The 25,818-nt window shown below is 38.6% G+C and overlaps 5 protein-coding genes and 1 pseudogene across 12 annotated transcripts; 2 read left to right on the plus strand and 4 right to left on the minus strand.

Annotated features, from left to right (window-relative positions):
• Positions 1-2,186: 2,186 nt before the first annotated feature.
• Positions 2,187-3,722, minus strand: LOC104720356 (ribonuclease 3-like protein 3). Its single transcript, XM_010438275.3, has 3 exons — positions 3,187-3,722; positions 2,718-2,861; positions 2,187-2,569 (listed from the first exon to the last, which is right to left on the minus strand). The coding sequence occupies exons 1-3, from the start codon at positions 3,631-3,633 to the stop codon at positions 2,309-2,311; spliced, it is 852 nt and encodes a 283-aa protein (XP_010436577.1). The 5' UTR covers positions 3,634-3,722; the 3' UTR covers positions 2,187-2,308.
• A 1,234-nt stretch (positions 3,723-4,956) lies between these two features.
• Positions 4,957-5,810, minus strand: LOC104718868 (uncharacterized). The gene is made up of 2 exons (XM_087469107.1): positions 5,466-5,810; positions 4,957-5,348 (listed from the first exon to the last, which is right to left on the minus strand). The coding sequence occupies exons 1-2, from the start codon at positions 5,707-5,709 to the stop codon at positions 5,290-5,292; spliced, it is 303 nt and encodes a 100-aa protein (XP_087325233.1). The 5' UTR covers positions 5,710-5,810; the 3' UTR covers positions 4,957-5,289.
• LOC104718869 (uncharacterized) lies at positions 4,957-7,983 on the minus strand. Of its 5 annotated transcripts, none has more exons than XM_010436689.2 (3): positions 6,987-7,440; positions 6,680-6,887; positions 4,957-6,518 (listed from the first exon to the last, which is right to left on the minus strand). In XM_010436689.2, the coding sequence occupies exons 1-3, from the start codon at positions 7,313-7,315 to the stop codon at positions 6,285-6,287; spliced, it is 771 nt and encodes a 256-aa protein (XP_010434991.2). In that variant the 5' UTR covers positions 7,316-7,440; the 3' UTR covers positions 4,957-6,284. The 5 variants fall into 5 exon arrangements, with proteins under 5 accessions (XP_010434991.2, XP_087325230.1, XP_010434993.2 ...); XM_087469104.1 differs by having other exon boundaries at positions 6,791-6,887; positions 6,987-7,435; XM_010436691.3 differs by lacking the exon at positions 6,680-6,887 and having other exon boundaries at positions 6,893-7,983.
• Positions 7,984-8,045: 62 nt separating this feature from the next.
• On the minus strand, positions 8,046-13,059 carry LOC104718872 (serine/threonine protein phosphatase 2A 59 kDa regulatory subunit B' gamma isoform-like). Its single transcript, XM_087468577.1, has 6 exons — positions 12,466-13,059; positions 11,895-12,186; positions 11,614-11,709; positions 11,109-11,495; positions 8,870-10,060; positions 8,046-8,794 (listed from the first exon to the last, which is right to left on the minus strand). Exons 1-6 carry the CDS (start codon positions 12,972-12,974, stop codon positions 8,417-8,419), a joined length of 2,853 nt encoding a protein of 950 aa, XP_087324703.1. The 5' UTR covers positions 12,975-13,059; the 3' UTR covers positions 8,046-8,416.
• A 241-nt stretch (positions 13,060-13,300) lies between these two features.
• LOC147936063 (pre-mRNA-processing-splicing factor 8A-like) lies at positions 13,301-25,133 on the plus strand. 4 transcript variants are annotated; one of them, XR_015568455.1, is made up of 7 exons: positions 17,281-17,355; positions 17,478-17,743; positions 17,882-18,004; positions 18,118-18,348; positions 18,449-18,785; positions 24,126-24,185; positions 24,592-24,711. XR_015568455.1 is itself a non-coding variant. In XM_087469105.1 (4 exons), the coding sequence occupies exons 3-4, from the start codon at positions 17,509-17,511 to the stop codon at positions 24,182-24,184; spliced, it is 294 nt and encodes a 97-aa protein (XP_087325231.1). In that variant the 5' UTR covers positions 13,301-13,401; positions 13,539-17,355; positions 17,478-17,508; the 3' UTR covers positions 24,185-24,366. The 4 variants fall into 4 exon arrangements, 2 of the variants coding, with proteins under 2 accessions (XP_087325231.1, XP_087325232.1); XR_015568454.1 differs by having other exon boundaries at positions 17,286-17,355; positions 24,126-25,133; XM_087469105.1 differs by lacking the exons at positions 17,882-18,004; positions 18,118-18,348; positions 18,449-18,785; positions 24,592-24,711 and adding an exon at positions 13,301-13,401 and having other exon boundaries at positions 13,539-17,355; positions 24,126-24,366.
• On the plus strand, positions 18,946-23,787 carry LOC104720357 (pre-mRNA-processing-splicing factor 8A pseudogene; annotated as a pseudogene).
• Positions 25,134-25,818: the final 685 nt, after the last annotated feature.

The following is a 25,818-nucleotide window of genomic DNA, read 5'->3' on the forward strand; positions in this document are numbered from 1 at the left end:
AAAAATAAATATTAAAATAAAATTAATGTAATATTAAGTGGTTTAGGCGGTCATCTAGACGTCTGCTGAGCGCTTAGCGCCTAGGCGGCCGTCTAAACCGCTTTCTTGAACACTGTGTTTAACTCATAGCACTTTAACGACACATCATCTTAACCAATCAAACCGTGACACATCAGCTCTGCTTCCTTGTCGAACAACATACGTCTGTGGTCTGATGCAGAGTCCATGTTTCCTCGCAGTTCCTTGCTCTGCACAATGATCAGCTATAGTGACGTATCTTCAATCTCCCTTTTTTTTTTTTTGACTCAATTTGATAAACAAGCACTCCATGCAACACATCCTGAAACCCACAAGACCAAAAGACGAAGACCAAAAAACTAACGCAACAATCACAACTGAGTCATTTCAAAACACCAGGTCCAATTTAGAAAATTTCGGAAAAACCTAGTAAATGAAGTGATAAACGATTCCGAAGATTCCAAAGCTATTAAGATGAATATTTAACTTCCCACTTCCACAAAAGGTATATATTTTTGGTTAGAATTGTAGATATTTTATTTAAAATGGAAATGAATAGGAGTTACATGAAGTAAATCCCACTATTTGGTCCCATGAGAAAAAAGAAAGATATAAGAACATAGACGCAATGAAAGACCATTCATTCCATCGACAATAACCAAAATAAATGACATTTCGAAGTCAGTGAAGTGATAAACGATTCCAAAGATTCTCCGGCCTAGAAGGCAAACGGCAATGGTACCGATTCATGGATAACCACAGTGATTGAAAACCTTTCCCCGGTAGCCCGAGAAACTAATCCACCCACGTCATGTGAGATCGGCTCTTCAGAACTAATCCATCAGAGTCGAACCACACGAACCAAAGGGAACAGTTACGATAGCTCACTCTAGTCTCTAACAACTTCTTTCTCCGAAGTCGGCTAGCATAGAGCAAAATATGCAACACAAAACAACAAACACTAAACATTCATAAGGTCTCACTTGCTACTCCTATCCAACCACCAAGTTAAGCTAATCCACAAACCAAAGTAGAATCCAATACTAATTCAACTCCATAGAGACTAGAGAGGCAGCAACTTAAGATCAAAATAGCACCAAGACTTTACAAACGCCACGGCAGTCCAAGAGAGGAGAAGACTCCTCAACGGTGTCAAATATAACATGGTGCTAATTAAATATGACTTAGAGAAGAGCTTTAAATTCTGAATGTAGACGAGAAAGAGGAGAAAGATTTTGACTTTTGCTTCTTGCTCCTATTAGTACCATTCTGCTTTCCATGATCCATAGCACCCAAATCTTAATCGAAACCTATAGTTACAAACTTACAATTCAAAACCTATATATAGTAGTTACATACAACCAAAACACCTGCAACCTAAATATTTCATAATTAAAATCTAAATTATAACTGACACCGAATGCCCACACTAATTGTTGTAAATCCTACACACAAAAACGTAAGGAAATAAGTGAACAAAATTGTGTGTGTTTATCAAACTTCAAAACTTACTCTGAATATAAGAGTAGTTATGAAACCAAGTAACCAACAAAGAGTGGTAATAAACAATGAAGATGAAGTATTTATGAAACTAGTATAAGAGTATCTTCAAAAATTTGGGGCGTGCTCTGTAGAATGCTATATGTGTAAATGAGCCTCTAAAAGTATGAATGAATATATTAATATGTAATATTCACATAGAACGTATATAGAGCAGTTCTCACAAATAATATATAGATATATATGTCCAAAATATATAGGGCAATTCTCACAAATATATATATATACATATATATATATATATAAAACATATGATAATATATATGACAGGAATAATAAAAAACTATATCGTATTTTATACATATGTCTACAACGAAAACTAACATATACCAGAAAATAATCTTGTATTTTCTGAGATTATATAGAAATCTGTATATAAACTCCAATTCAAAGATAAGTATGTTCATGTAGAAAAACATGTTATTGGGAGAAATCAACAGTCTCTAACTATGACTTATGTTGCCCTCATGACTCAAAAATCCCTTGTACATATATGAGTTATGTTGCTTTCGAGACTTAATTAAAATAAACAATCTCCTCTTAGAGTCTTGATGAAATAGTATAGTTTGGTGTGCTTATACCATTTAATTTCGACATTGCTAGGTTCATTCATAAGAAAAATGAAAGGAGTACTTTATTTAAGTTCATTCCAATACAAAGACAATACAATGTCACCTGTAGAAATTAAAATTTTGATGCAAATCCTCACAACATCCTGTCGAGAACTTTTTTAAAGGTCTTCGAAAAACTTAGAGAAATTCTCGACAGCATTTTGTGCAGCGCGATTACGAGCAGTTTCCTTTTTTTCTGGATATAGCCCACATCCGACCAACTTATCCTCAATAAGAAAACAATATTTTCCATTGATTTCCCAGGTGTCTTTGGAAGTCAGTTTCAAGTTCCTCTTCTGGCACATCTCATTGAGTTCTGTCATTGGATGGTTCTTGAAATTTTCTAAAAGAATTATTGGCTCCATAAATGGTTTTATCACCTATATATTTAGTTTTTTCAACACCAAAGTAAAGAAGAAAAATATATGTATCATGGATCAATCGATGACCTAAATCTAGTAGCTAACTATAGATATTTTTTAACTTATTGTGAAATATATTTTATAACGTGTAGTTACTTTAAGTTACCTTCCAGACGGTTTGGATGCACTCGCAGTCCATGAAGAGAGCTCCAATGGTAGACTCTACTATGTTTGCTAGAGATTTAGGTACTTTCAAAAGACCATGCGAATGTAATGGATGTTCTTTTTTTGCTTCCACAAATTCCATTATCTGCATATATAATTAGTTATATATGTTCATCTCATTAATATAGTTCACACATAACACACAGCCAATACAAAATGTTTTTATTTACGAAAATGTTAATATAGGGTTTGAATTGAAATAGAGAATTTAGGGGGGAAAAAACACAAGTTGACAACAAAAGATTTCATTTTTTTTTCTTTTGTTGAATCATTTAATTAACCAGATTGCAATAAGACATGATCGACGATAATAAATGGGAATTTAGTAGATTAAACACTGTTAATTACTAGGAATTTAAAAGAAGATAAATGACTAGCTAGGGTTTAAAGAAGGAGGGTATATAACTTACCTGCTCCAGAAACAAGGGTTTCTTATGACGGAGGTAGCGATAGAGTTCGTGTTTGACAGCGACCCGAGCCAACTTCTCGGTGTCTACGTTGACCGCTCGGAGCTTGGTCAAAACACCAGGTGATTCTTTAGGGTAGCGTTTACAAAACTCAAAGATTATGGCCGTATCTAGGACCGAATCTCCTAAAAGCTCTAGGAGTTCGTACGAATCGCACTCCTCATCAACGTAAGTAGAGTCTGTGAACGCTTGCAGCAACAAATTCTTGTTTTTGAACTTGTAATTTAAGTTCTTCTCCAACAATTCGATATCCAAAGGCTCGTCAGCCGGATCGGTTGATCCCTTGGCTTCGGTGTTGTTATCTTCATTACCTTCGGAGCTGATCAAATTCTCCAACTCCTGTGGCTGCGGCAAGGATTCAGCAACTGCGTTTGTGAGTTGCGACTCCATAGAGACAAGAGGGTGTAGTTGAGGAGAGAGAGAGAGAGAGAGAGAGAGAGAGAGAGAGGGGATATGTGCTTGTCTGTTGTTCTTCTTAAGTCTTGATTATGAGTCCCTTTTATACACAGTCTTCTTTGATACATTTGTCAAGCTTTCTTCAAAATAGTTATAGTTGTCGTTATTTCTATTGTGACTAAGCAAAATCATTTTTCAATATTTTGAATAATTAAATATAGTAGATTTTCATTCATTTCTAAATTATTATGATTCTTACCAGAAAAAAAAACTTTATTATGATTGTTAAAATTTGGAGAAAGAAGGTCATTATAATCAAAAGATTTTTACTAATTGATTACATATATATCATATATTTTCTTTGTATGACACTAATAATGATTAGATACCGTTTTAGGATATATTAAAGTGTACTTCTAAACAAAAAATTATTTTTTAAAATCCAAATTTATCATTGGCAGGGAACGAATTGCCAAATTTTATTACATCCAAAACAAAAAGATATTTATAATAACTAGAAATAAAACAAATATCCGCGCATGTTTGCATTTAAAATCTTTATTCGAATTGGACAAATTGCAATTTCTTGCTAAAAACAAATTCACTTTAATGGAACACCGATACCAATAAAAACCGGAAAACGACTAATCGAAAGACGATCTAATAATCTTAGATATTATTTTAATAGATATATTTTTAATTATTCTAATTTAAATTGGAAATATATATTTTAAATGCAATTTAAGTTAATTTACAAATCTTTTTAGGAATACGGTATCTACAAAGAAACGTCATATTTAGAATATATAAATTTGAGATGGAACGACAAAAAGAGAAACAAAAGCATTGACTTTGACTTTGTAAGAATAAGTGGCTTGGGTTGTTGAGTAGACAGTGACAATAAACTTAAATACCATTCATTGAGTAAAAAAGAACAAAAAATATAATTTTGGTTAAATAAATGGTAATCATATATATATATATATATATGAAAGATAACCAACTCTTTCTATTTGTTTGCCACGTCAATAGTGGAGACTCTCCATCTTTATGCCACATCAATAGTGGGGAATTCCACTCTTTCTTTACTTATTAAGTTGAAATCTATTTTTAAAATAAATTTAAATTATATTTAAAAGTTAACAAAAAAAATATAAGATTTTTTTTTAATATCATGTATTAAAATGTAGATTTCATATATCTTTTTCCATTTAATTTTGTTTTGTAACATATCACAAAGTTCATATTTCATTTTATCTACAATACAAATGGCTTTCTATTTGTTCAATTTAATTTAATTTTATATCATATCTAACATATTTTAAATTATTAATATTGATTTGTTCCTATATTAAAGTTGTCTTTAATTGTATTAGAATTGACCCTTACATACACAACATAAAACATTTTTTTGTCTCCAATAAAAATAAAATGTCTGGTTTTCTTCTACAAATCTCCCAAGTATTCCTTTGTCAGGTCAGCCCCTATGCCCTGACAATTCCAACTTAGGACCTTCACGTTTGAGCCGTTGGTTCCGAGAGAGCCACCATTCCTTTCTTGACTTGACGACCACCACGAGGTGGTTTACCGTTCATAGTGTTGTTCCCCTGTTTCCCCACCACCTTCTGCTTGTTACCTTTCCTTGCAGGTTTAACAAAGCGTTAGCAAGCAGGCGTTTTCCTGGAGAAGCCAAGGACAATGTAACTCTCCTAGAACCAATAACACCTTTTTTAACATGAGCACCTTTCTTTCCTAAATTAACATCACCCATAGCACTACTAACATCACCATAGCCAACTCAAGCGGTATAGAAGAGAGAGAGGTACCTTGCTTAGAACCATCTGCATCCGCATCACCATGACCCGCCAAAGCCTCTTCACTCATACCCTGACCAGATGCCACATTCCCCTCACCCTCTTCAAGCAAATCATCAGTGTCTTCCTCAAATTCCGAGACCAGCATAACCTTACCATCCCCTTTATGTTGAGGAGCCTCCACATCCAAGTCCATCTTAGAGCCACTAATCTCTTCAGCCACCGTAGTCTCACACTCACGATCCTTAAGCCTCATCTCACTAGAACTGTGCTTAGCCCTGTATAGAGGATTAGGCCACACCGGACCACCCCCCTTTCTATTAAGAGGAAAGGTAGCACCATGACCACCAAGCTCCCCTCCCCCCCCCCCCCCCCCCCCGCCACTTTGTCCAAATCCGGATATACACGCACCTCATGGGTTAGTCTAGAGCAATGCTCACAAAAACCCATCAGTTTCTCATAATCAAGGGACATAACTACTTCATCGCCAGTATCAAAGGGCACAACCAACTGAAATAAGAGAGGATTAAAGCCATTCACCGTGACACAGATGCTACCAGATTCCTCATCAACCTCACGGAGAATACCAAGCTTCTTGTCTATTGCTTGTAGAGTCGCCACCTCCCATAGATGCATAGGGATCCCAAGGCACCTTCACTCAGAAATTGATAGCCGAAGGGTAGGTAGAAGAAATTGATCGGCTCCCATTTGACCAAAGACACCATCCAACCATCAAAGTGATAAGGCTCATTCTGCAAAACCGCTTGGAGATCCATCTCATCTTCAAAGTTGAATTGAAAAGTACTCTGTCCCAAGTCTGCTCCCACCACTTTATCCTCTAACTTCCAGATCTTTGGGAGATTGGCCACTAAGGACTCCATCCTTTGAACAGAAGGGTTCATCAGCCGTCCAATAAGAGTCAAGGAGAACTGCTGAATCCATTGAACCAAAACTGTGTTTGAAGCCTTCACCGTTTCTGTACGCACCAAAGAAGCCTTGCCCTTGTTGAGTGCCAGTTGAGCCATGATACCAATAGAATACGATGATCACACTGATACTACAAATCTGTGAACAAAGAGAAAAGCACTAATCAGACCACAGTTCTCAAGAACAATCCATTTACAAAAAGATGTGAATAGGATACATCGAAACATCACATCCTTCCGAATATATAACCCTTTAACTTCCCAAATTCTATAATTAAAAAGAAGAGATATGCAAATCACCACAATTTGAAAAACTAACGCTAGAATCAGATCATTGAGGATCCTTGAATCGGATAACCAGAAGGCTAAATAACGACAATTTCTATAACTACCACACCATCGTATCCTCACCTTGATACCGTCAACCTCTGTCGCAATCAATACACCAAACAAATCCCGACTCAGTAAAAAAAAATCAACCGAAACTACCATATTCACGAACCGAATCCTTACAATTCCAAAAACAAACATAAGAACCAAATCACTGAGGATCTCCAAACCAAAAAACCAAAGGGAATAGCACCAACAGTTTCCATAGCCACCATACCAACAAATCCTCGCCTTGAGACCCTCAACAGCCAGCTCAATCAGTATCTCAATCAGATCCCGACACAGTGTAGAATATCTGGCCGAGATCTCCATGGTCGTGACTTGAATCAACCTGATCCCCAATTCACTATCCATCGGATCAATCGGACACCGCCGAATAAGATCTGATTGAATAAAACTTCTCAATTTGGAGAGAAAACCTCTCCCCACCAGAAATAAATATATGATCCATCTCTGATGCCAAACACCCACCAGAAGACGCGAGAGACCATCTCCCCGTCCTCCATCGTCGAAGTCGCACATCGTAACTCTAGAGCTAATCGCCATCGCCGTCGCACATCGTCTCTTTTTTTGTATATGGTTTGATCTTAAAAAATCGTTTCAGTTTTGTGAAAGAGTATTAAACTTATACAAATATAACTAACAACATTTGGATAGATTGATTATTTAAAGTATTTGATTGTTTTGAGTCTAGAAAAAAATCAATCTTTTGAGTTTATAAATTATAGTTTTGAGTATTATGGTTATTATTTTGATGTATCTTTTAGGCTTTCGGAAATTTTGGTTAACGGTTTGATTATCAATTTAGTTTGGTTTGGATAGAAGATTTTACTAACCATCGGTTATTTTAGGAATTTCAGTTCAAATACTGTTTAGTTTCTTTCAGTTCGGTTCAATTTATTATTTGGTTATCCATTATTTTCCCAATCTAATTGTCAATTTTTTTTTTAAATGAACTTAAATTAAAATTTGATAGCTATCAAATCCACGTGGATCAATTTTTAGTTATGTATTATCAGTAGTCACTGTTTGAGAAAATTGAAAATATAAATTTTAACAATAAAAAAAATCAAAATATAGATGCTACTTTATTGTACATTAAAATTCGTTATTTATTTATGAAAATGCCATCACATTAATTTATTTATGCTGAAATTGCCACCAATTAAGTAAGAAACACTAAAAATAAAAAGAAAAGAGACTTTGGGTCAAGAGATGTTTCTTTGATTTTATTACGTGTGCAATTTTTTTTTGTCACAGCTTTCCAAGACAAGAGTGGTTCAAAGCATAATTAAACACAATTCATTCCACAATACACAATACGAATAATTGTTTAGTTGTCCTCTCAAGAACTATATCTATAATAAGCCAATATTTCTTACACCACATATTGTTTTATCAACTCCTCTAAGAGCTGAGTAAGGAAAAGAAACTCAGAAAAAGAAGAAAAAAAAGAACAATTGAACCCATGAATCCAGAAACCTGAAAAAATGTTATAATAAAGTATTCACTGATGATATTACCCCCTCCTTGATCATCGTGCTTTATCTTCTCCCTTCAAGAACCGATCATGATGCTCGAATGGATCCAGACAACTCTGCTGGATCTGTTTATAATATTGTCTCGATGATAAAGAGCAGAAAGAGTTCAACTACCCGAAGTTTTACCGGTTGTGAGAGTAACCGAAGATGAAAATCTTGGGACGAGTACTGCCTCGTTGCTTACGGATTTGGAAGCTGCCAAGTCTTCCAAAAGCTTCCATGTTGCTTCTCGTTTGGCTACGACCTTGGTTTCATTTGCTTCATCTTCTTGGAACTTGGCTAAGCATTCATCAAACAGGACTTGGTCTGTCTCTGCCAGTACCTTTCTCACATTTAAAGTCAGACTCTGAACTGCTTGGTGCCAATGTCCCCGTGTGTTTCTCTCCATAGCCGGGAACACAATTGGCATTATCACTTTAATGTTTTGAGTAATCAGGTTTCTTACGTGATCGTTGTTCCACAGAAACAGAGCCCTTTCAGCCACCTGACAAAAGAAACAACTTTTGAATCTAACAACTCTTGGCAGTATTTTAACACATTAAGAAACCGAGAGTCGCACCTGAAAATGAGAACTGTTGAGGCATCTGGCGATTTGACGGAACAAAGGAACCATACATCGCTGAAACTCAGCTGCTTGAGTTGCTTCCAAAACCTCTTCCAACTCCCCAAGAAACATAACTTCCTTTGAACTGTTAGTCACAGGCCAATACTTTAAAAGTCCTCTAATGACGGTATCAGCAAGCTTGAAGTCTTTCTCTACAAACTGAACAATGCAATAAGAAAGCTGTTGATGATAAGCAGCTGCACATTTAGGTCTGTGTAGTGGAATCAAGGCCCGGACAAGGAAAAGCTTATGCTCTTCTTTTAACGGCAATGCGAAACCATTAATTATACTTCCAAGAATCTCAAGCAACTCTGCTATGCCATGATGTTTCTCGGTTTCGAATATGAACCTGTAGAAGATATTGTTGATGGCCTTTCTGATAAAAGGTCGGTGCACCATGAACTTCCCATATATCCGATGGAGAATGGTCTTTAGATACTCCCTCTCCCTTTGGTCTTCAGAGTCAAACAAATCCAATAGCTTCAAGACAAAGGAATGGTCGATATATCTCTTTGCAAGCTTAGCATCAGTCATGGGAGAAGCCACGAATCTAAGGAGAAGCTCATAGACAACTTGAAGATGAGGCCAAGCCGGTTCCAACGCAGGCTCCTCATCATCAACATCAAGCGTTTCAAAGATTTTGCTCTCGTGATTCGCGGAAGGAAACGTCCTGAAGAGATTAACAACAGCCACTTTAGCAATCTCCTGCATCGCAGCGTCACTCAACTTTGTGGAAACCGTTGCTATATAATCAACAAGCTCAAGCAAAGTCTGTCTCTTAATCTCTTTCTCTCTCAGATTCTTGGAGGGGTCACTGAAGTCGAAGACAACGCAACACATACTCAGTTTCTTGATAAAGAGATTAGGTTTCTCCAAGCTAGGAACGTCTCTAAAGCTAGGCAAAGCGTCATAAACCCCATTGGCTTGATTGGTTCTGTTACTCGTTGAGGAAGGAGGAGGAGGAGCAACAGTGCCATTAGCTCCATTGGATTTGGAGATACTAGTACCCGAATTAGGGATGTAATATGAATTAACACCACCACCATCTCCGTTTGGATTAGAGTCATTATGAGATGACTTCGATGGCTTCCTGGGGAGTTTCCCAAATATCTGCTTGATCATAATTACAGAAACCCTAATTTTTACCTAAAGCCTAAGAATGAGCTGAGAGAGAATACGTCACTTTGTCATGTTAAAAACCTCAAAGCTTTGCTCTCTAATTGAAAAAACCCTAATCATTGAACATCCCTGCATGCATAAACAAAAACCCCAAATTTTCAAAATTCGGCAACACAAACTCGCAAATTAGAATGGTAAATTAAACACATAAAAGATCCATAGAGAGAGAGGAGCTTACAAATGGGCAGATGAGTAGAGAGAGATCTGGGGGGACTGGAGGAGGAGATGAATAGAGAAATCAAAAGAAACCTTAAGAAAAAATGGGAGCAAAAGAAGGATCTTTGTGATAAAAAACCCCTTCCAGTTTAAATGAAAAGAAAGAAAAAACAGCTACTTTGTTTTTGTTTCTCTCAAACTGAAATCGAGCAAGAGAGAGAAAGAAGGGAAAAAAGGCAACGAAGCCCAGCAAAGAGAAAAAAAGATATGGGAAGATACAGAACACAATACCAAAGATTAAGGTTGTAATGAAAACAAAAATAGGGAAAAAATTAATAAATTGTCCCCTTCGCTATCTCTCTTCTTCTGTAGTTTTTTTTCACTGTAAAATCTCTCTTTTCTATGGCTTTCTTCGGATTCCGAATAACAGAAGACATTATAGAAATTAAAATGAAAAATAAAATAAAAATACAAAAATACCAGGAAATAGACAGATTGACAGGTAGGTTAATTTACCTATTTGTCCCTAATTTAGGGGAGCGTGTTTGTGATACGTGTGTGTCGTTTATGCGGCAACTGGTCAATTTCGTAAATGCACGAGTCCGTGTCTAAAAGTAATTTGCTTATTGGATAACTTTTTTCGATTTATTCTCTGCCCAAAAGATATTTGGTGGCTGAGTCGTGAGCAATGGGATATATAGATGACAATGAAAGCTATAAACTGGCTAAATCTGAAGAAAAGAGGTTTGATGAATCTCAAAAAAATATCCAAAGCCTTAGGAGAGCGTTCACCAAAATAGTTCGAGTCAGCTATGATAGGGTTCAAAAACACTTAAAACCAAGAGAGACAACAAGTCTAGAATTTCTGGATGACGACCGAGTTGGCAATACCGGCTTGCTCAATGGTTTGGTCCAAGTCTGTCAATTGTTTAGGAGGGAACCCCATGGTTAGTAACTGGTAGTCTTTCGAGCCACCTGGTCTTGAAGCGTCGATGAACCCACGGACGTCTCTGACTGTGTGGTGGTTATTGAACCTGGATACGAGGCGTGTTCCGTCTGCTAATCTGAGCTGGATCGAGGTAGTTGGTGCTGCTGGATCTACTACTAGCCCTCTTGATGGTGCTGGTGCTGTGTTCATTGGTGCGGGTGAGGTTTGTCGTTCTGCAGCAGCTGAACTTGATCCTGATCCGCTGGCTCCTAGAGTTCTTCCTACACCTTGGAATGGAGTTTTGGGCTTTGGCCGTTCCTGTGAGTCAAGAGAGAGATACAAAATCAACAAAATTCTTGACATTATGGTCGCAAAATTCTACTACTTGAGTGGCTTCTCCAAAGAACATGTTAACTATTAAAGGAATGAGACTTACTGTGAAATTTTCTTCACGCCTGACGAGGTTGACATGAACAGGGATCTTCCTATCTTCTGGTTCGAGTTCATGGGGGCACTCTGACTTTGCAATGCTCTGCGAAAGACAACATATGTATCAAGGATTCAAAAGTATCCAAGTGAATCGTGACAAGTATCAGCTGCTCAATAACTAGGCATTAAAATAAACTTATATCAGTGAAATAACAATGATTCCAGAAGAAGCCTAATACACTGGTCAAATTGAGTTACATGGTAATAAGAGAAAAATTTGGATATTACCTCCATAAAGTCTTTGTTTTCAGGGTCATTAAACCCCCTCAACGGACCATCATCAACGGTGAAACCATTCAACCAGAAAGTGATAGTGTGCATAATCATCTGAGGCTGGTCTTGCTGTTGTTGCTGAGGAGTAGAGGAAACAGTTTCACCAGACAACAATCGTGCAGCTCCAGTGAAGCTCCTAGAAGCTGATCTTGATGATTCAACCGGTCTGTCTACAGCTGACTGCCTCGCTTGGTCAAATAGTTCATCAACATCTTTTGGTTTCTTAGGATCTTGTACCATCATCCCACTAAAACACATAGCACAATCCAATTAAAAAAAACAAACATTATTAGCTATACTTTTCTCAAGATTTTCAAGAAAGACCTCAAAACCAACGCAAACAATGAATTCAGCTATACACAAGACATGGTCATCCCTATATTAACATTGATCATAGTTCCCTAATTCACTTCAAGAAACCACATTGCTCAAATTTATGATCATAGTGCCCTAATTAACTCTCTAACTAAGTATTTCTCAATTCATGATCAGATCTACTTAAAAACAAACCAATCAAGAGTTTTACCTCTTCTCTCCACCAGTATAATACTCATTGGCCTCATCAGAATCACTGCCCTCACCACCAGCAGGGGAAGGGTTCAGATCGGCGAACGTACGGATATTCCCAGCGTGTTGACGGCTCCTAGTACCCCTACTCCCAGAAGGATTCTCCGGTGCCTTACTCTCCCCAGCACCGCCTCTCGATCGGAGACCATAAGGAGCAGCGCGAGAAGACGGAGAAGGAGACCGTGATCGCGAAGGAGAAGGAGAGGTTTCGGAAGGAGTGTAATCGGGGGAGTGAGATTGAGAAGGAGATTGTGCAGCGGCGGTGGAAGAAGGATTTGGTGGTTGTTGTCCGGTAGGGTTTGGTACGACGGTTGGGGCTGCAACGGTATCGTTATCGAGGAAAGTTGAAACGGCAGAGTCTAGTTCCCAACGGTGACTTTCGAGGAAGAAGGAAGCTTCTTCTCTTGATGATGAAGTGATCTCGATGAAGGAGTTGATCAGATTCTCGTTCATATCCGTCGTCGCCATCGTCTCTTTGTCTCTAGCTTTCTGATTAATTTTTTTTTTTTGTTGCTTCTTCTACTTTTTTTTTTTTTTTTAATATATATATATATATATATCTTGAGAATATCTTCCTTTTGTTCACCGTCAGAAACTTCTCTTTACATACGTTTCGAATATAAGAGGACGTCGTTAATGGGCCTAAAAGGCTTTGGCCCTGTTAATCACTATTAATGCCTTTTTTACATTCGACAAGCTTTTTGGTGACTGTTGGGTTCATCTCCCGCCGCGGCCAATGGCCTGACTCAGCCGTTCTACAAGACTACAAGACACCCTTTGCATAACCAAATTTCGGAGGCTTCTCTACTTATTTCAGTTGTTCGATTTTTTTTTTCTGCAATGTCAAATGGTTTCGGGTTTGTTCGAATCTGGCCATCCGACTCCATTATTCAAGGTTCAATTCTTTTGTTCAAATCTGGTTTTAGATTTGCTGGTCTCGATTTTGCATTGATTTTGGTTTTAGTGTGTTCGACGATTGTAGTCTAATTTTGGGTTTTATAACACAAATTTAATTTTGCTCTGAAATTTTAGGGTTCCGTCTGTTCGTGTTCGGTGTTTGAAATTCACAATTCCGAAGCTATGTGTACGGACGTTGATATGTCTATAGCTCCACCACCTGGTACAGACGACTCAACGATGTTGTCTACGTCTCATCATCATCAATCGAAGCTTACTCCTGAAGAATCAGAGGCGAGATTAAAGGAGAAGAGCAGACTCTGGAATCAACTAAATTCGAAGCGTTACTGTGAAAAGAGAAGGCTAGGGTTCGTGGAGACTCAGAAAGAAGACATGGCACCAGAGCATATCAGGAAGATTACAAGAGAACATGGTGATATGTCATCGAAGAAGTATGATAGAACCGGGTTTGGTTCTATCAAGAAATTAGATGAGAAATAGAAGAATTAGAGTTTAGATGAGAAGAGAAAGTGTTAAGCCTGTGACTTAACAAGAAATGTTAACAACGTGACTAATAGAGAAGAGAAGAAGAAGGTAATGTTCTTTGTTGATCCTTTTCGATAATTGTTTATAGAGAGAACTAAGTAACTTAAATACAAAGAGACTGGACTTAAACCATAAGCCTTGGACGAGGCCCACAAAGGCCCAATAATCTGATCCGAGTCCTAACAATACTCCCGCCACGAAGAACCAACTTGTCCTCAAGGTGGAAGGAAGTCAATCTCATGACAGGTGATCTTAGTCTTGTTTGATGGAGCATCTACATTTGTCAACTTAGCTTCAGTAATGGCAGTTTTGGTTGTACCCGTGTCGTCCGTCTTGCTAGTGAAGATCACACTTGACTCCTTTTGCTTCATTCCTCCATCAGCAACTTGTACTCTCAACATGGACTGGTTTTTAGATGGTGCAACCAACCTTGTAACAAACGGCTCCGGTAACATGCAGCGCTTAGGAACCTTGTCTTGCCTTTTTGAGGAAATAGCAGCCACCAGCAAAGTTTGCCTTTCACTTGTCTCAGAGCCTAAGTATGAGTGCTCTCTAATCTGTCCACCAATTGTGATCCACCATGATGTGAAAAGGAAAAACAATGCATACTCCACTGGATTTTCCATGCCTTGAATTTCATTAGGTGCCTTTGAATATGCTGGGACCAACATGTCACCACCAAAAGGATCTGGTGGCCTTGTAGAGTGAGACACATCATAGGTGGAGATTTTCAGCTTAGTACGGCCTGAAAAGGTTCCAGTAAACTCGCCATTCATAGCAATCATGAACTTGGACCATTCTATAGTTGCCACGTCTATGTTTATCTCGGGCCATATTCTTGTAGTATTCTGCTCAATCTTCTTCTCCTTGTAAGCATTGTGTTCTTGATATTTCTCAACCTCATCTCCATAAGCCACTATTTTATCAAATTTTTGAATTGATAAAATTGTCGCTAGTAACATCTCCCTCATGTCTTGATCATTAAAATCACTGAAACTTGGAGCCTCCTTAGTATATTTTGTGCTTAGCTTCATCTCTTGACATTCACCACTCACCATATGTTTCTGTTTTGAGTCATTAACACCTTTTACACTCATACCATTACTTACTCCTTTTAAAACTATCTTGTCCTCAAGATAGAAATCAACCGTCATTCCTCCGTTGCTTCTATACTCATCTTCATCATTTTCTCTTCTCATCTTCACTCTGCTAGTACTTTGCTTCAACTCTTCATCATTATCATAAAGACTAATCCAACCTTTTATGTCTTGTCTTTGCATTAGCTTCACAGTTGGATCAGCGTGGTAATTTTTCTCGAGCCATTCCCATTGAACTCGATTAACTAGTAAGATGAACTCTCCAGGCTCCCACACTCGATTTGCCAGAGAAATTTCAGAAAGTCGTTCCCTTGTCACAGTCATAATTATTTCCTTTATATGCTCACTCTCTAATCCTTGCATTGTATTTATCATCCAAGTGATAACATAAACCGTACTAAAAATCTTAGAGATCGAAAATCGCCTTTCAAAAGAACAATGGTTTGGAAACAAGTCATGACTTGCCCGCATTTTCAGACCTACAACCAGCAGCTCCATAACATAAGCCTTGCATCTGACAAATTCAGCAAAGAGAATTTCCAGCAGAGAACCTTTCTCATAGCTCTTTTTAAACCATGACCATTCCTTACTCTGTAACCCATGATGTGTGATCAGAAACTTCTGATTCTTAGAACTATGGTGCGCCAAGATATAGAATCCTAGTTTTGCTTCCTATTGTGAGCACCAAACCAGACCAATAACTTCAGTACATTACCCATTCTATACTTTTGAAATTCTTTGCACCACTCTCTCAGAACTCCTAAACACATGAATCCACCTGGTTTCCAAATATAATTAGCAAGTACAAGGTTGTAATGTAGTGTATTGTCCTTACCAGATTGAATTGCTGAAGTCAGAACTTCATCATGATGGCATTGTCGATCCTGAGACGTCACTTGTAGTTCCTTAACCATACCAATGATGTCATGTAAACCTCTTTCATGAGACCTCCGCTGCTTCATCAACATTCCATCCCCATCGTTTAAGATTGCTAACCAGTCCTTGAGAACTTGTTCAGCTAAAATTTCTCCATGGATCTTCCACACAACAACAATCCCATCACTTCTTTCCTTCGCTGTAGTGAGAAACTTTCCTGCACTGTTAAGTAAACTCAGTCCACTACCCTTTTGTGTAACCATTAGATTGTTATCTCCCTTGTAACACTCTTCTAAACAGTTTCCAGAAACATGTTTAGCTATAACTCCACTAAACTCACATACTTCCTTGGCCAGAAGAGACTCCAAGGATTCTTTGCCAACTGTGACTATAGAATCGGTGTGAGATATCACACCATCATCACTCACAGACAACCGATTCAGAGGAGGGAACGAGAATGTGTGAGAGTTGCTTTTCTCCTTTTTCTTTGCAACCACCCATGAGTAATGCTTCGATCTTAATGAGGCTATCACCACTCGATATCTCTCCTTGGACCTTCTTTTCTGAAATTGTTTGAAACGTAGCTTGAAACGAGCTCTCCGAGTTCCTACATTGTGATTTTCATTTGCCATATTCACTGCCATGGAGATAAACTTATCATCACCAAGATGTAACCGATGTCGCGGCGAGCAAACTCGGAATGCTAGTTGTAAAGAGTTAGAACGATGATCCTTCTTCATTATTCTTTTTCGAACCTTGTGGTAACTCCGTTGGACAGGGACCTTTACACGCCGAAACTTGGAAACCCCACAATCATAAGAAACCTTACCAGTCGAGACGCACACCACCTGTTCGACGAAATTCCCGAGAGAGTTTTCTGTGTTCTTCAAAGTGTTGTGTTCAAATTTTGAGCCCTGGATGTCTGGGCACTTGATTGTTGACATCAACTGATCCACACGGTCGAGCATTTATTGTATAAGAACGTAATGCTTATGATTGAAATTCATTTTTTCCAAGTAACCTTAAGTTTGTAAAAGCTCTCAATGAAAGCACCAATTGATAGAACCGGGTTTCGTTCTATAAGGTAATTAGATGAGAAATAGAAGAATTAGAGTTTAGATGAGAAGAGAAAGTGTTAAGCCTGTGACTTAACAAGAAATGTTAGCAACGTGACTAACAGAGAAGAGAAGAAGAAGGTAATGTTCTTTGTTGATCCTTTTCGATAATTGTTTATAGAGAGAACTAAGTAACTTAAATACAAAGAGACTGGATTTAAACCATAAGCCTTGGACGAATCCCACAAAGGCCCAATAAGCTGATCTGAGTCTTAACAAAGTATCGTAATGATAAGCGAGTTTATCTCGGAGCGCTTAAGTTTGTTCCTCACGCAGTTTTCAAGCTTTTGGAGAACATGCCTATTGCCTTGGGAACAGGTTAGAGATGTTAATGTTTTGTATCACATTACTGGAGCTATTACATTTGTTAATGAGATTCCTTTGGTTGTTGAACCTATTTACATGGCTCAATTGGGTACTATGTGGATTATGATGCGTAGGGAGAAGAGAGACCGTAGACATTTTAAGAGGATGCGGTTTCCGCCGTTTGATGATGAGGAGCCTGTTCTTGATTATGCTGATAATTTGATGGATGTTGATCCTTTACAAGCTATTCAGATGGAGCTTAGTGAGGAAGATGATTCTTGTGTGTGCAATTGGTTTTATGACCATAAGCCACTTTTGAAGACGAGTATGATCAATGGTCCGAGTTACAAGAGGTGGAATCTCTCAATTCCGGTTATGGCCACGCTTCATAGGCTTGCAGGTCAGTTACTTTCTGATTTGGTTGATCGGAACTATTTCTACTTGTTTGATATGTCATCCTTCTGTACTGTGAAAGCGTTGAATATGTGTATACCTGGTGGTCCTAAGTTTGAACCTTTATATCGTGATATGGAGAAAGGTGATGAGGAATGGAACGAGTTTAATGACATCAACAAGGTTATCACTCGATCCCGGTTGCGAACTGAAGGCAGAATTGCTTTTCCATACTTGTACAATAACAGACCAAGGAAAGTAAAACTATGTGCGTATCACACTCCAATGGTTATGTTCGTTATTTCAGAGGATCCTGATCTTCCTGCGTTTTATTATGATCCGTTAATTAACCCCATAAGTAACACTTTTCATGACAAGAAGGTTTATGATGATGAGGAGGAGGAGGATGACTTTGTGTTACCAAACGGAGTGGAGCCTTTGCTCCAATATAATCAGCTTTACACTGACACTACAACTGATGGGATTTCGTTGTTGTTTGCACCAAGACCTTTCAATATGAGATCTGGGAAGACACGACGGGCAGAAGATATACCGCTGGTGTCGGAGTGGTTCAAGGAGCATTGTCCTTCATCACATCCGGTCAAAGTTCGGGTTAGTTACCAGAAGCTTTTGAAATGTTATGTGATGAATGAGTTGCACCGTAGACCACCTAAAGCTCAGAAGAAAAAGCACTTGTTCCGATCTCTCGCAGGTACAAAGTTTTTCCAAAGCACTGAACTTGATTGGGTTGAAGCAGGTCTGCAAATTTGTCGGCAAGGGTATAATATGTTGAATCTGTTGATTCACATGAAGGGTTTAAACTACCTGCATCTAGATTACAACTTCAACCTCAAGCCAGTTAAGACTTTGACGACTAAAGAGCGCAAGAAGTCACGTTTTGGGAATGCTTTCCATCTCTGTCGCGAGATTCTCAGGCTGACTAAACTTATGGTTGACGCAAATGTCCAATTCCGGCTTGGGAATGTTGACGCCTTTCCAATTGGCTGATGGCCTGCAATATATTTTCTCCCATGTTGGCCAGTTAACAGGTATGTATCGCTATAAGTACAGACTGATGAGACAAATTAGGATGTGTAAGGATTTAAAGCACTTGATTTACTACTGTTTTAATACTGGTCCTGTGGGTAAAGGACCAGGGTGTGGATTTTGGGCTCCAATGTGGAGAGTGTGGTTGTGTTTCCTTCGTGGATGTGTTCGAAAGCTAATATCCCATGGAAGGTCCCTGGACTGCCTGTGCCAATTGAGAATTTGATCCTCCGATATGTGAAGCATAAGGCTGATTGGTGGACAAATGTTACTCTCTACAATCGTGAGCGTATTAGAAGAGGCGCAACGGTTGATAAGACAGTTTGTAGAAAGAATCTTGGAAGGATGACTCGTCTTTGGTTGAAGGCAGAACAGGAAAGACAACATAATTACCTGAAAGGCGGTTGTCCTGTCACTCCGGACGAAGCTGTGGCAACTTATAGAACTACCGTAGAATGGCTGGAAGCAAGGAAATTTTCACCAATTGCATTTCCTCCTATGTCGTACAAACACGAGACGAAGTTGCTCATCCTTGCCCTTGAGAGACTCAAAGAATCATGTGGAGGTGAAAGGTTGAACCAGCAGCAGCGAGAAGAGCTTGGTCTAATTGAACAAGCATATGACAACCCTCATGAAACTCTAGAACGAATTAAGCGTCACCTTTTCACGCAGCGTCAGTTCAAAGAAGTGGGCATTGAGTTTATGGATCTCTACAGAAATTTGATTCAAGTCTATGAAACTGATCCTTTAGAGAAAATTACGGATGCCTATCTTGATCAATACCTGTGGTATGAGGCTGACAAGCGACACTTGTTTCCGAACTGGATTAAGCCTGCAGACTCAGAGCCACCACCGCTTCTGGTTTACAAGTGGTGTCAGGGTATAAATAATTTGCAAGGTATATGGGACACATCCGATGGGCAATGTGTGGTGATGCTCCAGAAAAAGTTTGAAAAGTTGTTTGAGAAGGTTTATTTCACATTATTGAACAAGCTTCTTCGTTTGATTGTTGACCCCAGTATTGCAGACTATGTGACTGCCAAGAATAATGTGGATCTGTCTTACAAGGATATGAGACATACTAACTTGCATGGTCTCATTAGGGGACTTCAGTTCTCATCCTTTGTTACACAGTTTTATGGACTAGTGCTGGATCTTTTGCTTCTTGGTTTAACTAGAGCGAGTGAGATTGTTGGGCCACCACAGACGCCCAACGAATTTATGACCTATTGGGATACAAAAGTTGAAACGCGACATCTAATAAGACTATATTCTCGGTATATAGACAAAGTGCACAGAATGTTTAAATTTAGCCATGAAGAGGCTCGAGATTTTATTCAACGTTATCTTAGGGAGAATCCTGATCCCAACAATGAGAACATGGTGGGGTATAACAACAATAAGTGTTGGCCGAGAGATGCCAGGATGAGGTTGATGAAACATGATGTCAATCTTGGTAGAAGTATCTTCTGGGAAATGAAGAACCGTCTTCCTCGGAGCCTTACCAGTTTTGAGTGGGAGAATAGCTTTGTCTCTGTGTACAACAAGAACAATCCTAGTCTGCTGTTCAGCTTGTGTGGATTTGAAATCCGCATACTTCCAAAAGTCAGGATGAGCCAAGAAGCTTTCAGCAACATAGGGGACGGTGTATGGAATCTGCAGAATGAACAGGCTAAAGAGAAGACTGCATTTGCTTTTCTGCGGGTTGATGAAGAACACATGAAGGTTTTTGAGAATCGTGTGAGACAAATTTTGATGTCGTTCGGGTCATCCACATTTACCAAAATCGCCAATAAATGGAACATAACTCTGATAGGTCTCATGACTTATTTTCGTGAAGCCACTTTGCATACGCCAGAGCTCATTGATCTGTTGGTTAAAAGTGAAAGTAAAATTCAAACAAGGATTAAGATTGGGCTGAACTCAAAGATGCCTAGTCGATTTCCTCTTGTTGTCTTTTTACACTCCGAAGGAACTCGGTGGGCTTGGAATGCTATCTATGAGTCATATTCTAATCCCACAAAGTGACATAAGGTATAGCAGGCAAACAGACGTTGGTGTTACCCATTTTAGGAGTGGAATGAGTCAAGAAGAGGATATGAAGATACCCAATCTCTACCGTTACATACAGCCATGGGAAAGTGAATTTATTGATTCACAACGGGTGTGGGCAGAGTATGCTTTAAAGATGCAGGAAGCACAGGCCCAAAATAGACGTCTTACACTTGAGGATCTGGAAGAGTCTTGGGATAGGGGAATTCCGCGTATAAACACTCTGTTTCAGAAGGATAGACACACATTAGCATATGATAAAGGTTGGAGAGTCAGAACCGATTTCAAGCAGTACCAAGTCTTGAGACAAAATCCTTTCTGGTGGACTCATCAGAGGCATGACGGGAAGTTGTGGAACCTGAACAATTATCGAACTGATGTAATCCAAGCTCTTGGAGGTGTTGAGAGTATTCTTGAGCACACTTTGTTTAAGGGAACGTACTTCCCAACTTGGGAGGGTCTTTTCTGCGAGAAGGCATCTGGGTTTGAGGAATAAATGAAATATAAGAAGCTAACAAATGTACAAAGGTCTGGTCTGAACCAGATTCCTAATAGAAGATTCACGCTCTGGTGGTCGCCAACAATCAATCGAGGAAATGTTTATGTCGGTTTTCAAGTGCAGTTGGATCTAACTGGAATTTTCATGCATGAAAAGATTCCTACCCTTAAGATATCTTTGATTCAGATTTTCCGTGCCTATATGTGGCAAATGATCCACGAGAGCATTGTTATGGATCTTTGCCAAGTATTGGACCAACATATAGATAGTTTGGGGATAGAAAGCGTGCAGAAAGAGACAATTCATCCAAGGAAGAGTTACAAAATGAATAGCTCTTGTGCTGATATTCTTCTGTTTGGTGCCTGCAAATGGCCAATGTCGAAGCCAAGTTTGGTGACTGACTCGAATGATATGTTTGATCAGAACGCTAGTAAGAAGTATTGGATAGATGTACAACTTCGATGGGGAGATTATGACTCTCATGATATTGAACGATACACTAAGGCCAAATTCATGGATTATACAACGGATAACATGTCTATCTATCCAGCTCCAACAGGTGTGGTGATTGGGATCGATTTGGCATACAATGTGTATTCTGCTTTTGGTAATTGGTTCCCTGATTCAAAATCTCTGGTTACTAAAGCAATGAATAAGATTATGAAGTCAAATCTGACGTTATATGTGTTGAGAGAAAGGATAAGGAAAGGTTTGCAGTTATACTCATCTGAGCCTACGGAGCCAAATTTGTCATCTCAAAACTATGGCGAAATATTCAGCAATCAGATACGAACGTTTATCGTGTGACAATGCATAAGACGTTTGAAGGAAATCTGACAACAAAGCCAATCAATGGTGCAGCTTTTATTTTCAATCCAAGAACTAGGCAGTTGTACCTGAAGGTTATGCATACAAGCGTTTGGGCGGGTCAGAAGCGTCTTGGTCAGCTTGCGAAATGGAAAACTGCTGAAGAGGTTGCTGCACTTGTGCGGTCTTTCCCCATTGAAGAACAACCAAAACAACTTATTGCGACTCGTAAAGGAATGTTGGAACACACTCAGACCACCATGAAGGATTTCCCCAACATTGTTATCAAGGGAAGCGAACTGCAGCTTCCATTTCAGGCTTGCCTGAAGATTGAGAAATTTGGTGATCAGATTTTGAAAGCCACTGAGTCAAAGATGCTCCTTTTCAATATCTATGATGATTGGTTGACGAGTGTATCTTCGTACACTGCCTTCTCAAGACTCATTCTTATCCTGCGTGCTCTTCATGTCAACAATGAGAAAGCTAAGATGTTATTGTAGCCCGACAAGTCTGTTGTTACTGAGACACATCATATCTGGCCTTCTTTCACTAAGGACCAATGGATAAAGGTGGAGGTTGTTCTTAAAGATCTCATCCATTTTGACTATGCCAAGAAGAATAATGTGAATATATCGGCTTTGACACAGTCAGAGATAAGAGATATTATACTTGGAGCTGAGATAACTCCACCGTCTCAACAAAGGCAACAAATAGCTGTGATTGATAAACAGGCGAAAGAAGTGAGACAACTTTGTGCAGTCACAACAAGGACCACTAATGTTCATGGTGACGCACTCATAGTCACCACCATTAGTCCCTACGAGCAATCTACATTTGTTTCTAAAACAGATTGGCGAGTCCGTGCAATCTCAGCTACTAACCTCCACCTTAGGGTCAGTCACATTTATGTGAACTCATATGATGTAAATGACACAGGATACACGTACATAATGCCGAAGAACATCTTGAAGAAGTTCATATGCATAGCAGATCTTCGTACTCAGATTGCTGGGTATATGTATGGTATAAGTCCCCTTGATAATCCTCAGGTCAAGGAAGTTCGTTGTGTTGTGATGGTGCCACAGCAGGGATCTCACCTGCAAGTTCACTTGCCGTCATCTCTTTCTGAGCATGATTTCTTAAAGGATCTTGAGCCTTTGGGCTGGATGCACACACAACCTAATGAGCTTCCTCAGTTGTCACCACAAGATGTTACCTCACATGCCCGTTTTCTGGAGAACAATAAGCAATGGGACAGAGAAACATGTATTATCTTGACTTGCAGCTTCACTCCAGGCTCATGTTCTTTGACTTCATATAAGCTGACACAAACTGGATATGAATGGGGACGTCTCAACAAGGACAGTGGCAACAATACCCAAGGTTATCTTCCGACACACTATGACAAGGTTCAAATGCTACTGAGTGACCGTTTCCTTGGGTTTTACATGGTTCCTGATAATGGACCATGGAACTATAACTTTATGGGAGTGAAGCACACACTGAGCATGAAATATAGTGTGAAACTCGGTAATCCCAAGGAGTACTATGACAATGAGCATCGACCCACTCATTATCTGGAGTTCAGCAATATGGAGGAGGATGGTGACTTCAGCGAGAGAGATCGTGAGGACTGTTTTGCTTGACATTTTAACTCTTTACTGCCTTTTTGTTTTTGCTTTATACCTTTCGTACAAGTGTCTTATAAGCATCGTATGTACCATGAGCCTTTAAAAATTAAAAATTGAAAATTGTGTTTTGTTTTACTTTTGTTTTACCATGAGCCTTTTGATGTAATGTAGAGCATTATCTTCGCTTTCTTCATCTTAATGTCATGGAGTACCAAACCGTAATATGTCTTGAATGTATCTGTGGTGTGTATGTGTATATATTATATGCTTTCACCTCTATGAGATATTATCACGATCTGGAGCTTGGTAAATGTTCATTTGAAACAGTTTCTTGTGGCTGTCTTTTCTTGCAGGCATAGGATCTTACTTGGACATGCACTTGCAATTGACCTGCGACTTGATGCTCTACTGAGGTTTGATGTAATCTATTTGTATGATTGAAGCTGATTTCTTCACTTGTTTCCTTAGCCTTTCCTTTTTTCTGTTCCCCTGTGTGGATTTCTCATTTCTCATAGTGGAAGTATTTAGATCTTTGTAAGTTTATTTAGTTTCTATTGTTACTTTTAGACTAAAGTGGCTTCTGCTTTACAATAATTAGCATTTTCAGGTGACATTGCCTAAATGGTTGACTGATATGCTCTGCTTAGCTCTAGGAGTTCTACTGAGTTTGAAATTTCCTCTTTTACTTCCTTTTGTTGTGCTTTCTTCCTTCCTGCTTTTGTCTTATTGCCTTATAGAGAACGTACAAGAATCATATGTACTAAGAGACCTTAGAAATTCGAAACTAAGAACGGGATCTATTGTTTTATTCGTTTTCAGGAAATGTTGGTCTGAAGAGAAGAGGTAACCAGTCCCATTTGTCTCAAGCTTAGATCTTTCACATGCTATGTAGTGTATTGTTCACTTTCTAAATCTTGGTTATGAATTGTCTGAACTGTAGTAAGTTGTGAAATATATCTCTTGTGTGTCTGTGGATATATATAATCCCGAATCTGATTGTCTTCTTGGCAGGCGATTATCACTTGGAGTGTGTACGATGCACCGATATACAATGTGATGTTTTCTGTTTTTTTTTTTATTGGAATGGTTTGTTCACCCCGGTTCTTTGTATGTTTGTTTACTTCGTCTTTTGGCAACGTCGCATGAGAGTATTTGTGAATTGTGCTGCCTCTTTGTTTATTTAATTATTTCTCTACTATCCGCTCCTTCTTCTATTTGCTTTAGAGACTTGTAATAGTATATGGACACAGAGCCTTCAGAAGTTAGATATCAAAAATTCGGAAATGTGTGTTAATTGCTTTTGGCGTATGTATGTTTGTGAACTGTGATAGGTATATGAGATATAGATTGTAATGAGACAATTTTGATATAGTCTATCTGACCAGCCTGCATATCTAGTTTTTAAATGGCTCGACCGGATCAGATTGGTTTGTCAGACCACTCATCCCTACTTTTGATGGTTTAAGCATAACAAATTGATAATACTAAATATATTTCAGAAATACTATTCAAATTGCTTTGATTACAGTTTAGTTAATCCAACTTAGAATTATGGGTATGAGTGTTAAAAAAAAAGGAAGTGGAAAAAGGATAAAAGTAAAGTCATGAAAAATAGAAACAAAGACAAAAAGAAAAGATAATATTCTATTAACCTAACATCTGATTATGAGTTTTTATGACTATGCTGTAGTTGAAACAGAACCTCAACGAAACCTAACATATGGGTTTCTTTATATCGTATGAGTTTGAGAGTTTTGTTGGTAATTCATGATTCATTAGTCGAAGAAACAAGGTTTAAATTCAAGTGAAAGTTTTAACTAAGAGATGGTTGTGACTTGTGGAGTAACTGAGGCAAAGTATCCATGAAATGGCGCTTTCTCCATATTTTCTATTTGCACATATGTACGATTTTAAGTTGCAAACCTAAACCCATTGGATATATAAAACTCTTTCTAATGTTCTAGCATATGTCACGTGAACTAGCTTCAGAATCTCGTGTCATTTATAGTTCTTGCTTATCATTATCTAACGCTGATGTTATAATAC

The sequence above is a fragment of the Camelina sativa genome, chromosome 10 (genome assembly GCF_030686135.1).
Source record: "Camelina sativa cultivar CO46 ecotype springtype chromosome 10, ASM3068613v1".
In the NCBI taxonomy this organism is placed as follows: domain Eukaryota; kingdom Viridiplantae; phylum Streptophyta; class Magnoliopsida; order Brassicales; family Brassicaceae; genus Camelina; species Camelina sativa.